Source organism: Lepus europaeus, chromosome 14 (genome assembly GCF_033115175.1).
Source record: "Lepus europaeus isolate LE1 chromosome 14, mLepTim1.pri, whole genome shotgun sequence".
NCBI lineage: Eukaryota > Metazoa > Chordata > Mammalia > Lagomorpha > Leporidae > Lepus > Lepus europaeus.
In genome coordinates, this window is record NC_084840.1 from 13,115,173 (window position 1) to 13,130,929 (window position 15,757).

At 37.3% G+C, this 15,757-nt stretch overlaps 1 protein-coding gene across 1 annotated transcript in view; it reads left to right on the plus strand.

The window, feature by feature from the left end:
- CFH (complement factor H) overlaps positions 1-15,757 on the plus strand; it is a 117,265-nt gene that overhangs the window by 50,058 nt on the left and 51,450 nt on the right. The window contains exons 15-20 of the mRNA XM_062210736.1: positions 1,421-1,597; positions 2,302-2,481; positions 2,927-3,124; positions 3,749-3,922; positions 4,610-4,786; positions 8,046-8,222. Of these exons, the coding sequence (XP_062066720.1) occupies positions 1,421-1,597; positions 2,302-2,481; positions 2,927-3,124; positions 3,749-3,922; positions 4,610-4,786; positions 8,046-8,222 (1,083 nt within the window). The remainder of the gene's footprint in view (positions 1-1,420; positions 1,598-2,301; positions 2,482-2,926; positions 3,125-3,748; positions 3,923-4,609; positions 4,787-8,045; positions 8,223-15,757) is intronic.

Below are 15,757 nucleotides of genomic sequence, written 5' to 3' on the forward strand. Positions count from 1 at the left end.
GTACTGATTCGAAGCCAGGAGCCAGGAGATTCTTCTGGGTCCCCGAAATGGGTGTAGAGAAGTAGGGACTTGGGCCATCATCCACTGCTTTCCCAGGCCATAGCAGAGAACTGGATCAGAGGAGGAGCAGCCAGGACTAGAACCGGCACCCATCTAGGATGCTGGCACTTCAGGCCAGGGCTGTGCCACAGCTCTGACCCCTAGAGCTTTCTTGAATATTGCATTCAAAGAGTCCTGGCTCTTCCAACTAATTGATTTGCTCCATCACAGCTTTAGCTGTTAATTAATTCCAGGGAAAGACAGAGCTTCAAGATAGCATAGATTTTTATATACTTTACTCACAGAAGTATCTCCAACATCTAGAAGACTAATGTATAGGAGATACTCAGTAGGAGTTTGTCGAATGAGTCAATAAAAGTTGTTGGGTTAATCATAACATTCTTGTCAAAAATACTGCCAATCCTTCAATTTCTAAACTTATCTTGTCTTCTTCTCTCTACAAAATTATTTCACCTTACTACACGTGGAGTGAACACTCAAGCTGCTATCAGATATGAAACTCTCAATTCTTCATTCTAACTTACATCAAAACTTCTTTTTGAATTATTATTTCTTCCAATTTCAGAGTTTTCCTTCTTAATCTTAATCTCCTACCCATATTCAGCTCAATATAAGTTATTTTTGTCTTTCATAGACCTATTCAAATTTTTACCTCCCAGTATTTATTCATTTATTCTGTACTTTCTACTAGCGTAGTTTTGTTGTTGTTGTTGTTTGTTTGTTTGTTTGTTTTTTAAGGCAGGCAGAGAAAGAGAGAGAGAATGAAAGAAGAGGGAGGGAAATTTACAGAGATATCTTCCATCCAGCTGTTCACTTCCCAATTGGTAACAGCAGCCAGGGCTGGGCCAGGCCAAATCCAGGAGCCAGGAACTCTCTCAAGGTCTCCCACACAGGTGACAGAGGCCCAAGCACTTGGCCATCTTCCACTGCTCTCCCGGGTGCATTAGCAGGAAGCTGGATGAAAGTGGGGCAGCTGGGACTCCAACCAGCAAGATCATGGATCAGCCTGCTGTGCCACAATGCTAGCCCCTAGTTTAGCTTTTTAATTTTTCCCAACAAAGAAAATCTTGCAGAAACCAGTCATGCACAGGACATAACCAGCACCACCACCACCTCTCCTCTGGCCTTAGGTTTCTCTCCATCTCTCAGAAAACTCGTTTGTCTTGCTCAGGACTCCAGTCCTCAGAATGGAACTTAGGTTCACACATAACATCTTGTATTATGCAATCTGACCAGGACTAATTTGGTTGGTGGAATCTCTAGAAATAAATCATAATGTTGTATACACGACTTTATGGCTATTTTATGTCATTATTTGATTCCTAATTAGTCTTTGCATGGAAATATTTTCACTTTATAGCGACAGATCAACTTGAGAAGTGTGTAGTATCAGATTCAATTGCAAGTGAGACAAACCTATCAAATAAGAATGAATATAATCATAACTCCAACGTAAGTTACAGATGTCGGGGAAAATCAGGAAATAAACACTCAATCTGCATAAATGGAAGATGGGATCCCAAACTAACTTGCACAGGTAAGCATTTTTTTACAACATTAATTTTATTGCTTTCTCATTTGTGAGAATAGTATCTTTAGGCCGGAGCCCTGGCTCAATAGGCTAATCCTCCGCCTAGCGGCACCGGCACTCTGGGTTCTAGTCCCAGTCGGGGTGTCGGATTCTGTCCCGGTTGATCCTCTTCCAGTCCAGCTCTCTGCTGTGGCCCAGGAGTGCAGTGGAGGATGGCCCAAGTGCTTGGACCCTGCACCCCATGGGAGACCAGGAGAAGCACCTGGCTCCTGGCTTCGGATCAGCACAATGTGCTGGCCGCAGCGCGCCGGCCTTGGCGGCCATTGGAGGGTGAACCAATGGGAAAAGGAAGACCTTTCTCTCTATCTCTCTCTCTCACTGTCCACTCTGCCTGTCAAAAAATTTTTTAAAAAGGAGAGAATAGTACCTTTAAGCTTTATAAAAATTTAGTTATTATTTTATAATTATTATAAAATTTTTATAGAATTTTTATAAAATTTATAAAAATTAGTTATTATTTATTATTAAAGTCATTTTAAGCTGATAAGCTGCCATAAAGAAGAAAAGTATAGCATATATATAAAACATTGAGAATTTATGGTAGTATATTGTCATTCTTATTGATGTTTATATTTATTGACAATTATCTTTTTAATATTTTAAAGTTATGATTTTACTCAAGAAATCTAATTTTAATATTTTTTTAAAAGTAAAAACAGAACCATGCCCACCGCCACCTCAGATTCCCTATTCTCAAAATATGACAACCACAGTGAATTATCAGGATGGAGAAAAAATGTCTATTCTTTGTCAAGAAAATTATCTAATTCAAGGAGCAGAGGAAATTGTGTGCAAAGATGGAAGATGGCAATCAATACCTCGCTGTGCTGGTCAGTACTCTATAACTTCTTTTGTTAATTCCTTCCAATGCTGTTAAGTCTTCCCAGTGCTTTGTGTATTGAAAAGAATTAAAACATATATTTTATTCTGAAACCTTACATCATGATTAAAAAGAATATGAAGTAATTACCATTGTTTTACTCCTGTGAGCAAAACTGAGATTAAAAACCTTGGGATATTGTATAAATATTATGTAAAATATCTGTTTACCCATATTTTACTCCTCACAACAAATAGGACACAGATGAAGGAAGATATTGACCTAAAGGTTGATACTTGAAAAATGACACATGTATCCTTGAAAGTTTCAATATTTAAATTTTTGACTATTTGTTCAAATTACACTTATTTTAAAATCGCAAATATTAGTTTATTTTGTTTTTCATTTTAAACATCTTATTTGGGTTTTACCCTTGATTTCTCTTCTTCATATAGAAAAAAGCCCATGTTCTAAACCGCCTGACATAGACCATGGAAGAATTAGATCATCTATACTTCCAGAAGAAGGGGAAGGCAGAGTTTACCCACATGGCACGAAATTAAGTTATATTTGTGAAGATGGTTTCAGCATATCTGGAGGAGATGGAATAACGTGCCACATGGGAAAATGGAGTTCTCCACCTCACTGTGTAGGTGAGGATGGACCATGTGAAGCTTCAAGTTCTTTTTATAGTTTAATTCAATAAGCATATCTATTATCAAAGTCATGATCTAGAATAATTTAACCACTACACATATGGTGTCATTTATATATTTTACCACTGAAATGCTTTATGCATAATCTTATCAATCCTAATTTAATATTATCGATTCATTAAAAATTACCTATTATTCTGTTTCATTGTTTTTTAAAAAAAGTGTGTTGTGAAAATAAGCCTCCTATTCATGCAAGTTATAGTGTTCGCTTTTTCTAAATTTAATAAGTGTATGTTATGGTCTTCCTACAATGTCCTTTCTGATATCTTGCAGTGTACAGTGATTTTGATAGCTTTATAATCCTCAACGTGTTTTTCCCTTAACAGCAACACTGGTTAATTCCTAACTGTGTTGATAATTTCAATTTCACATGCTGTCTCAAGCTCTAACATTTTGACAGGCAGTCACATACTAGGATGGCAGCTTTAGGAAGTATTAGCATACTTCCTTGGTGATGTCACAGTAACTGCTATGCTATCATACCTTTTCAAGTAAAATGACTGAATATTAAAACCTGCGCCTGAAATTAAATTCCTGAGTTAGTGAAACTTTTGGTTTCAGGACTTCCTTGTGGCTCTCCACCTGAGATTTCTAATGGTGTTGCATCTGACATGTCGAACAGTTACCAGTATGGAGAAGAAGTTATATACAGGTGCTCCAAAGGTTTTGGAATTGATGGACCTGCATTTGCAACATGTTTAGGAAGAAAATGGTCACCACCACCAGAATGCATAAGTATAGTATATTTGATGTATTCTATGTATTAAAATTGCCCTTCTTTCAAAGTATAAATTATGTAAACAAGAAAGCTGTAATTCTAGAATGTCATAAGGTGTCTATTGAAGGTTTCAGATTCTAAGAATCACAGCCCTAGTAAGATTTTAGAAGAGTTTGATGTTATGAGCTAATAACTTCAGTTTTGCATCATTTTATATGAACTTTCAGCTTCATGTAACACACATTCTCTGACTTCTCATCTCTGTTCTTGGAGTGTCGCTCACCCCCACTCATAAAGCTCATCATTATACAATTTGCTGTGAATGTATAAGCTACCTCCTTACAAATGTACATTTCTGAAGTTGTTTAAAATAATTAATGTAAGTAATTACATTTTGTAAAAATTAAAAACAGAAATACATTATATGGGTGCCAACAAAAAGTAAAGTAAAATGAATGCAAAAATAGTCTCTCAAGTACAACTGCCACTGTGTTATCAGACATCCAATATGATCCCCCTTTTATATTTTTAATAACAATAGAACAGTTCAGTGCAATCAAGTCAAAACTGCTAACATCACATTTCACATAATTAAAAATGATTATGCAATATTCGTTGGTTCTATATGTATCTAACAAATATTTTAGAATATAATTAGTGTATATTGTGATTTTCTGAACATATAAATATTCTTTTCCTTTCAGAAACAGATTGTGTAAATTTACCCAGCTTTGACGGTGCCATACCCATAGGCAAGAAAAAGAAGTCATATAGATCAGGAGAACAAGTGAGTTATACATGTCCAGAAAATTACAGATTGGATGGGCCTGGTGTTATAACATGTATTAACAGCAGATGGATAGGAAAGCCAACGTGCAAAGGTACTTTGATAAGCTTTTATAATGTAATTATGAAACTATCGCAGGCAATAAAAATAAAACTGCATCTAGTATCATTAAAAATGGGTATGCATTAATTTTTTAAGCCAGGACCAAATAGGTTTATGCCAACAAATAAAATGATGAAATTGAATACCAAGTGATTAATCTCATAGCTCAAAGGTTTCAAAATGTGCTCCCTGCACCAATAGCATCAGCATGTCCTAGCAAATTGCTAGAAATGTAAATCAAAATTCATGAGCTCATCTTTGACCTACACAATCAAAAAATCTAGGGATGGGTTCCTGAAACTGTGTTTATCTCATCCTCTGGGGAATTCTCTGCAAACCTCAGGATGGAATAATTGCCATATCCTTTTATGGCTAAACATGCCCTTGAAGGTCTCTGGTGATTAATACCTTGTACCTTATAGTATTCTTAAACATTTGCAAAAAAATAGAGTGGACTATATAATAATAGATATTTTTGTCATTTTCACAATCTTTAGCTGGTAAATTTTCTGATCTTTAAATTAAGATATTCTCGGGCCAGTGCTGCAGCGGCTCACTAGGCTAATCCTCCGCCTGTGGTGCCAGCACCCCGGGCTCTAGTCCTGGTTGGGGCCCCAGTTCTGTCCCGGTTGCTCCTCTTCCAGGCCAGCTCTCTGCTGTGGCCAGGGAGTGCAGTGGAGGATGGCCCAGGTCCTTAGGCCCTGCACCCGCATGGGAGACCAGGAGGAAGCACCTGGCTCCTGGCTTCGGATTGGCGCAGCGCGCCGGCAGCCACACGCCACCCGCTACACGCCAGCCATAGTGGCCACTTGGGGAGTGAACCAAGGGAAAAAGGAAGACCTTTCTCTCTGTCTCTCTCTCTCTCACTGTCTAACTCTGCCTGTCAAAAAAAAAAAAATTAAGATATTCTCAAACTGTGTTCTTAATTCTTGACTGATTTTCTAAGTGTTTAATTTTAAAAATTTTAAATCATAAGTAATAAGCAGAATAATGGCAAAATAAAATCTGATGGCACGTACTTTCTTTTTTTCCTTTTTTTTTTACAGTAAAACCTCATTTTTACATAATTTTAAACACAGACAAATGTAGTGGTAAAACAGTTGGCCCCAGACTTCAGTGTCTAGATAATCCCAATTGACATTTAAAAATAAAATAAACAAAATAAATAATATGTTTGCAAAATTAGATATTCAAGCAATATATACACAGGACATATACAGAGGATAATCTTAAAAATAGATTCTCACTTTCAGCAAGACTTTTGTTCCAAAGTAAACATTGCTGAGTTAAAACATCAACATATTATCGGCCGGCGCCGTGGCTCACTAGGCTAATCCTCCGCCTTGCGGCGCCGGCACACCGGGTTCTAGTCCCGCTCGGGGCACCGATCCTGTCCCGGTTGCCCCTCTTCCAGGCCAGCTCTCTGCTGTGGCCAGGGAGTGCAGTGGAGGATGGCCCAAGTCCTTGGGCCCTGCACCCCATGGGAGACCAGGATAAGCACCTGGCTCCTGCCATCGGATCAGCGTGGTGCGCCGGCCACAGCGTGCCTACCGCGGCGGCCATTGGAGGGTGAACCAATGGCAAAAGGAAGACCTTTCTCTCTGTCTCTCTCTCACTGTCCACTCTGCCTGTCAAAAAAAAATAAATCAACATATTCACATGTTTTAAATTAAAATTATGACATATATGGATTTATGCATATTTTGTGTTTGAATGAAAACAAAAATACAGTGATATACATTGTTCTGCACTTTGATCCTTGGATGTTCTGATAAATCTAGAAACTGCCTCATTTCAGAGCAATTTCATTGTTTTAAATGCAATATAGTATATACTTGCATGGATATATCATCATATGTAAAGAGAATAAAGAATTTTTTTAAAAATATTTATTTATCATTTATTTGAAGGTCAAAATAACAGAGAGAGAGAGAGAGAGAGAGAGAGATCTTCCCTTGCTGGTTCACTTCCCAGATGCCTGCAACAGCCTGGGCTGGGCCAGCCAAAGCCAAGAACACCATTTGTGTCTACCACATTAATGGCGGGGGCCCAAGTATTTGGCCATCTTCTGCTGTTTTTCCTAGGCATATTAGCAGGGAACTGGATCAGAAGTAGACCAACCAGGACCCAAAGCATTGCCCATTGGGGCAGGCATTGCAGGCCACGGCTTTATTCATTATGCCACAGTGCCTGCCCTTACAGGAATGAAGAGTTATTTCAAATATTCTATGGTGATTTGTAGCTCACAAGACTTACACAGTGTGTAACTATCTTGAATTTTTTTGTTAATGATAACATACAGATTAGTGGAATACAGTTTGACATTTCAATACTTGTATACAATGGGTGTTGATGAAATCAGGGCAATCAACCTTTCCCTTTTGTTGACATTCCTCTAGTTAAGAACCTAGGAGCTCTCTTGTATTTGCACATAAGATATCTATTAGGTTATTTGGAACTATATCACCTCACCTTACTGTGTAAAAATCTATCTGTTTTGGTACCTATTCTAACTTTTTGCATTTTCTAAATTCATATTGAATTTCTAGAACTTATAAGATGTATTTTACTAAACACGAGTAGAAATATACCAGAAAGGGAACCCATGCTGTGGGGCACTAGGTTAAGCAGTTGTGGCAATGTTGACATCCTGATTTGAGTGCTGCTTTGATTAACAGCTGCTGCACACTTCCAATCCAGCTTCCTGATAATGTGCCTGAGAAAGCAGTGGAAGGTGGCCCAAGTACATGGGCTCCTGTGACCCTTGTGGGAGACCCAGATGGAGTTCCAGGCTCTTGGCTTTGGCCTGGCCCAGCCCCAGCAATTATGACCATTTGGGGAGTGAGCCAGTGAAATGAAGATCTCTTTCTTTCTCCCCTCTTCCCCTTCTCCCTCTCTCCCTCCTTCTCATTCCCTTACTCTTCTTTCTCTTTCATTCTTCCTATTACATAAACAAACCTTTACAAAAATAAGGAAATGTACAGGAAAACTTTCATTTTCATGATTCCCAAGGGAGGAAATGTTTATCATTACTCTAGTGAAGGAGGTGGAAGATATTTAAGGAGACGAAACTTAAATTTTACAAAATATGTGTTATTTGCATTAATATTATGTTTATATTTATTGACAAATGCACATGTTTCCTGACACATTATCTACTGATTTTAAATATCCCTCCAAACATATTTGCTTATGCAATGACTGGATACTCAACAGGAACACTAGAATGATTCTTTTTCCTGTTTTTTCAGATGTTTCCTGTGTGAATCCACCTAGTGTGAACAATGCTATTATAATATCACATAAGATGGCCAGATACCCTTCTGGTGAGAAAGTACGTTATGAATGTAAACAACCTTTTGACATGTATGGGGAAGTAGAAGTAATGTGTCTAAACGGAACCTGGACCGAACCACCTCAATGCAAAGGTAGAGTATCATATTTCCCCACAGGTATCTGAGAATATAGTAGGGACAAATATGTTGATATAAAATGAAGTAATTCTTGTGCAATAAATAAAATGACAATGCCAAGATTTCAAGACTTTTTTATGAATGGAATCAAGAAATATGGCATTTTTTTCAAGAAGGATTCGATCAAATTGAAAGGAAGGTTGGAATCTGGGAGAATTCTTTATCTGAAATGTTATAAGATTTATTTTCTAATTTGGGCATAGTCAGTATATAGATTGTAATTGAAGACAGGGGACTGACTAACCTTGTCCAAGAAATTACTACACTTGTAAAAAGAAGTCATGGGGCAGTCTGATACTCAGAGTTCCGGAAATAAGAGAGACCAACAATGGAGGTATTTCCATATTTAAAATAATTCTTTGCCTAATATTTTTCCTAGTCATTCATTTTGAATCTAGGTGTGCGTTCATTTGAAAGGATTTGATGCTTACAACATGTAGTTGGGCCTTCTTTACATTTTTGCCTTTAACTGGCATATTTAGGCCATTTACGTATAAAAAACTATTTCTATGTTAGGGCTTATCTCTCATTTTGTTCTTTATATTTCTTTTCTGGTTTTTTTTTTTTTTTGGTTCTGTTTCTCTTTTCTTACCTTCATATGGGGGACATTTTTAAAGAATTTTATTTTGATTTATCTTTGATGTTTTCAAGTATAGCTTTCAACTCTGTTGTTGTTACATGCTTTTAGGTAACTTATTCTCTACTCATGTTTACATTGTGCCATTAAATTGAAATCTGGGAACTACTTCCATTTAGATCCATTTATCCTTCCATATTTGGGATATAAATGCCTTAAGTATGTTCAGTACATATATTGAGCAGCACATCACATGATCTAATTTTGCTTGAAATACCAAACAGAATTGCACTAGTTCATGAGGAATAATGTCTATTCAATGTTTACTCTTCTATTTTTTTTAAACTTTTATTTAATGAATATAAATTTCCAAAGTACAGCTTATGGATTACAATGGTTCCCCCCCCATAACTTCCCTCCCACTCGCAACCCACCCCTTTCCAGCTCCCTCTCCCCTTCCATTCACATCAAGATCCATTTTCAATTCTCTTTATATACAGAAGATCAGTTTAGTACATATTAAGTAAAGATTTCAACAGTTTGCACCCACATAGCAACACAAAATGAAAAATACTGTTTGAGTACTAGTTATAGCATTATATCACAATGTACAGCACATTAAGGACAGAGATCCTACATGATATATTTTTTTAATTTTTAATTTAGTAAATATAAATTTCCAACGTACAGTTTATGGATTATAATGGCTTCCCCCACCCCATAATTTCCCTCCAACTCAACCCCTCCCATCTCCCGCTCCCTCACCCATTCCAGTCATATCAAGATTCATTTTCAATTATCTTTATATACAGAAGATCGATTCAATATATAATTAGTAAAGATTTAATCAGTTTGCACCCACACAGAAACACAAAGTGTAAAATACTGTTTCAGTACTAGTTATAGCATTACTTTTCATTGGACAACAATTTAAGGACAAATCCCACATGAGAAGTAAGTTTCACAGTGAATCCTGTTGTTGACTTAACAATTTGACACCCCTGTTTATGGCGTCAGTAATCTCCCTAGGCTCTAGTCATGAGTTTCCAAGTCTATGGAGGCCTTTTGAGTTCGCCACCTTTGATCTTATTCTGACAGGGTCATAGTCAAAGTGGAAGTTCTCTCCTCCCTTCAGAGAAAGGTATCTTCTTCTTTGATGGCCCCATTCTTTCCACTGGGATCTCACTCGCAGAGATCTTTCATTTAGGTTTTTTTTTTTTTTTTTTTTTTTTTTTTTTTTTTTTTTTTTTTTTTTTTACCAGAGTGTCTTGGCTTTCCATGCCTAAAATACTTTCATGGGCTCTTCAGCCAGGTCTGAATGCCTTAAGGGCTGATTCTGAGGCCAGGGTGCTGTTTAGGACATCTGCCATTCTATGAGTCTGCTGTGTATCCCGCTTCCCATGATGGATCTTTCTCTCCCTTTTTGATTCTATCAGTTAATATTAGCAGAAACTAGTCTTATTTGTGTGATCCCTTTGACTCTTAGACCTATCAGTGTGATCAATTGTAAACTAAAATTGATCACTTGGACTACTAGTGAGATGGCATTGGTACATGCAACCTTGATGGGATTGTATTGGAATCCCCTGGCACATTTCTAACTCTACCATTTGGGTCAAGTCCAGTTGAGCATGTCCCAAATTGTACATCTCCTCCCTCTCTTTTTCCACTTTTATATTTAACAGGGATCACTTTTCAATTAAAATTTAAACACCTAAGAATAATTGTGTGTTAATTACAGAGTTCGACCAATAGTACTAGAACAAAACAGAGAAAAAAATACTAAAATGGATAAAGTATTACATTGTACATCAGCAGTCTGAACAAGAGCTGATCAAGTCACTGTTTCTCATAGTGTCCATTTCACTTCAACAGGTTTTCCCTTTGGTGCTCAGTTAGTTGTCGCAGATCAGGGAGAATATATGATATTTGTCCCTTTGGGACTGGCTTAATTCGCTCAGCATAATGTTTTCCAGATTCCTCTATCTTGTTGCAAATGCCCAGGTTTCATTGTTTTTGACTGCTGTATAGTTTTCTATAGAGTACATATCCCATAATTTCTTTATCCAGTCTACTGTTGATGGGCATTTGGGTTGATTCCAGGTCTTAGCTATTGTGAATTGAGCTGCAATAAACATTAAGGTGCAGATGACTTTTTTGTTTGCCAATTTAATTTCCTTTGTGTAAATTCCAAGGAGTGTGATGGCTGGGTTGTATGGTAGGGCTATATTCAGGTTTCTGAGCAATCTCCAAACTGACTTTCATAGTGGCTTAACCAGTTTGCATTCCCACCAACAGTGGGTTAGTGTCCCTTTTTCCCCACATCCTCTCCAGCATCTATTGTTGGTAGATTTCTGAATGTGAGCCATTCTCACCGGGGTGAGGTGAAACCTCCTTGTGGTTTTGATTTGCATTTCCCTGATTGCTAGTGATCTTGAACATTTTTTCATGTGTCTGTTGGCCATTTGGATTTCCTCTTTCGAAAAATGTCTATTGAGGTCCTTGGCCCATCTCTTCAGTGGGTTGTTTGTTTTGTTGTTGTGGATTTTCTTGATTTCTTTTTATATCAACCCTTTATCTGTAGTATAGTTTGCAAATATTTCTTCCCATTCTGTGGGTTGCCTTTTCACTCTCCTGACTGTTTCTTTTGCAGTACAGAAACTTCTCAATTTGATGCAATCCCAATAGTTAATTTTGGCTGTGACTGCCTGAGCTTACCGGGTCTTTTCTAGGAAGTCTTTCCCGGTCCCAATATCTTGCAGGGTTTCTCCAATGCTCTCTAATAGCTTGATGGTGTTGGGTTGTAGATTTAAGTCTTTAATACATGTTGAGTGAATTTTTGTGTAAGGTGAAAGGTAGGGGTCTAGCTTCATGATTCTGCACATGGAAATCCAATTTTCCCGGCACCACTTATTGAATAGACTGTCCTTACTCCAGGGATTGGTTTTGATCCTTGATCAAATATAAGTTGGCTGTAGATGTTTGGGATGATTTCTGGTGTTTCTATACTGTTCCATTGGTCTATCCATCTGTTTCTGTACCAGTACCATGCTGTTTTGATAACAACTGCCCTGTATTATGTCCTGAAATCTGGTATCGTGATGCCTCCAGCTTTGTTTTTGTTGTACAAGATTGCTTTAGCAATTCGAGGTTTCCTGTGCCTCCATATGATTTTCAGCATCATTTTTTCCAGATCTGAGAAGAATGTCTTTGGTATTTTGATTGGTATTGCATCGAATCTGTAAATTGCTTTTGGGAGAATAGACATTTTGGTGATATTGATTCTTCCAATCCATAAGCATGGAAGATTTCTCCATTTTTTTGGTATCCTCTTCTATTTCTTTCTTTAAGGTTTTGTAATTTTCATCGTAGAGATCTTTAACGTCCTTGGTTAAGTTTATTCCAAGGTATTTGATTGTTTTTGTAGCTATTGTGAATGGGATTGATCTTCCAAGTTCTTCCCAGCCGTGGCATTGCCTGTGTATACAAAGGCTATTGATTTTTGTGCATTGATTTTATATTCTGCTACTTCGCCAAACTCTTCGATGAGTTCCAATAGTCTCTTAGTAGAGTTCTTTGGGTCCCCTAAATAAAGAATCATATCATCTGCAAAGAGGGATAGTTTGAGTTCCTCCTTTCAAATTTGTATCCCTTTAATTTCTTTTTCTTGCCTAATAGCTCTTGCTAAAACTTCCAGAACTATATTGAATAGCAGTGGTGAGAGTGGGCATCCCTGTCTGGTACCAGATTGCAGTGGAAATGCTTCTAACTTTTCCCCATTCAATAGGATGTTGGCTGTGGGTTTTTCATAAATTGCTTTGATTGTATTAAGGAATGTTCCTTCTATACCCAGTTTGCTTAGGGTTTTCATCATGAAAGGGTGTTGCATTTTATCAAATGCTTTCTCTGCATCTATTGGGATAATCATATGGTTTTTCTTCTGCAGTCTGTTAATGTGGTGTATCATGTTGATTGTTTTGCGAACGTTGAACCATCCCTGCATACCAGGGATAAATCCCACTTGGTCTGGTGGATGATCTTTCTGATGTGTTGTTACATTCTATTGGCCAGAATTTTATTGAGTATTTTTGCATCTATGTTCATCAGGGATATTGGTCTGTAATTCTCTTTCAATGCTGCATCTTTCTCTGGCTAAGGGAATAAGGTGATGCTGGCTTCATAGAAAGAATTTGGGAGGATTCCCTCTTTTTCGATTGCTCTGAATAGTTTGAGAAGAAATGGAGTTAATCCTTCTTTAAATGTCTGGTAGAATTCAGCTGTGAATCCATCTGGTCCTGGGCTTTTCTTTGTTGGGAGGGCCTTTATTATTGTTTCAATTTCTGTCTCAGTTATGGATCTGTTTAGGTTTTCTATGTCTTCCTGGCTCAATTTAGGTAGGTTGTATGTGTCCAGCAATCTATGCGTTTCTGATAGATTTCCCTGTTTGCTGGCATACAAGTCCTTGTAGTAATTTCTGATGATTCTTTTTATTTCTGTGGTGTCTGTTGTTTCATTTCCTTTTTCATCTCTGATTTTATTGATTTGGGTCTTTTCTCTTCTTTTTTTAGTTAGTTGGACCAATGGGGCATCAATTTTATTTATTTTTTCAAAAAACCAGGTCCTCGTTTGGCTGATTTTTTGTAATTTTTTATTGAATCCTGTTGATTTCTTCTCTGATTTTATTTATTTCTCTTCTCCTACTAGATTTGGGTCTGGTTTGCTACAGATTTTCTAGATCCTTGATATGAATTGAAAGCTCATCTATTTGGTGCGTTTCCAGTTTCTTGATGTAGTCCCTTATTGATATAAACTTTCCTCTTAACACTGCTTTTGTTGTATCCCATAAGTTTTGGTATGTTGTGCTGTTATCCTCATTTACTTACAGAAAATTTTTGATTTCTCTTTTAATTTCTTCTGTGATCCATTGTTCATTCAGGAGCATATTGTTCAGTCTCCATGTATTTGCATATGCTCAGGGGTTCCTGAGTTGCTAATTTCCAACTTCATTCCTTTGTGGTCTGAGAAGCTGCATGGTATGATTCTAATTCTTTAGATTTTGCTGAGACTTGCTTTATGGCCTAATATGTGGTCAATCCTAGAGAAAGTTCCATGTACTGCTGAGAAGAATGTAAATGCTTTATGTGTAGCATGAAAAGTTCTGTAGATATCTGTTAGATCCAAATCTTTTAAATAAACTGGTGCTCTGTAATTAGGTGCATATTAATTGATAATCATTATATCTTCCTGTTGAATTGATCCCTTAATCATTATATAGTGCCCCTATTTGTCTTTCTTAACAGTTTTTGTGTTAAAGTTTATGTTGTCCGATATTAAGATGGCTATGCCCGCTCTTTTTTCATTTCTATTGGCATGGTATAACTTTTTCCAGCCTTTCACTTTCAGTCTGTATGCATCTTTATTGGAAAGATGTGTTTCTTGTAAGCAGCAAATAGATGGGTTTTGTTCCTTAACCCAATCAGCCAATCTGTGTCTTTTAACTGGACAGTGCAGGCCATTAATGTTCAATGTGACTATTGATAAGTAGTAACTAGCCCTGCCATTTCCCAAAGATATTTTCTAATATATGCTTTGAACTTCCTGTGATCCATTGCTGTGAGGTTCCTTCCTTTACCTTCTTTCATATTGATGACCATGTTTCTGTGTTTCTGTGTGTAACACATCTTTAAGCATCTTTTGCAGGGCAGGACGACTGGCAACAAATTTGTTCAATTTCTGTTTGCTATGAAAGGTCTTTATTTCACCTTCATTCACAAATGAGAGCTTTGCAGGTTATAATATTCTGGGCTGGCAGTTTTTCTCTCTTAGTACATGGGCTATGTCTCACCATTCCCTCCTCGCTTGTAGGGTTTCTGATGAGAAGTCAGCTGTGAGTCTAATTGGAGATCCTCTGAAAGTAATCTGACGTTTCTCTCTTGCACATTTTAGGATCTTTTCTTTATGTTTCACTGTGGTGAGTTTGATTACAACATGTCGTGGTGAGGGTCTCTTTTGGTCATGTTTACTAGGGGTTCTATGAGCTTCCTGTACTTGGATGTCTCTGTCCTCCAAACCTGGGAAATTTTCTGCTAGTATCTCACTAAAAAGGCCTTCTAATGCTTTCTCCCTCTCCCTGCCTTCAGAAACTCCTAGAACTCGAATGTTGGGTTTTTTTAATAGTATCCTGTAGATTCCCAAAAATAGTTTTTAGATTTCTAATTTGCTCTTCTTTTCTTTGGTTTAACTGTATACTTCCCTGTTCTCTGTCTTCTAAGTCTGATATTCTCTCTTCTGCTTCACCCATTCTGTTTTTAAGGCTCTCTAATGTGTTTGTCATTTTATATTGAATTCTTCATTTTTATGATTTCTTGTCACTATCACAGTTTCATGTTCTACTAGTTGTTTCATTTCATTTTGATTCCTCCTTAATATTTCATTTTCGCATGAGAGACTTTCTATCTTGTCCATTAAGTATTTCTGTAGATCAAGAATTTGTTTTTGAGAATTCTTAATGTTCTTATCAATTTTTTGAGATCTGCTTCTTGCATTTCTTCTATCTCATCATCTTCATAATCTTGAATTGGGGTGTCTTTTTCATTTGTGGGCATCATAGTTTCTTCCTTGTTCTTGTTACTTCGGTTTTTGCGTGTGTTTGACATTTTAGAGATATTCTTTTGTTCCTTCACTGTGGTGCTTTTGCTCATAATACTATGACTCTAGATTAAGTGGACTGTCTGCTTTTGATGGATCCTTGGAGGCTGTGATGGGTGTGACCAGAAAGCTCTCTTTGGTTCTTCAGGGTTAAGGGTGTGCCAAAGGTGACTCACCCAGATTGTTCTTTCCCTTGCTCGCTCTCTTTCTCTCTCTCTCTCTCTCTCTCTTTTTTTTGACTCAGTTGGGAAGTAATTCCACACAG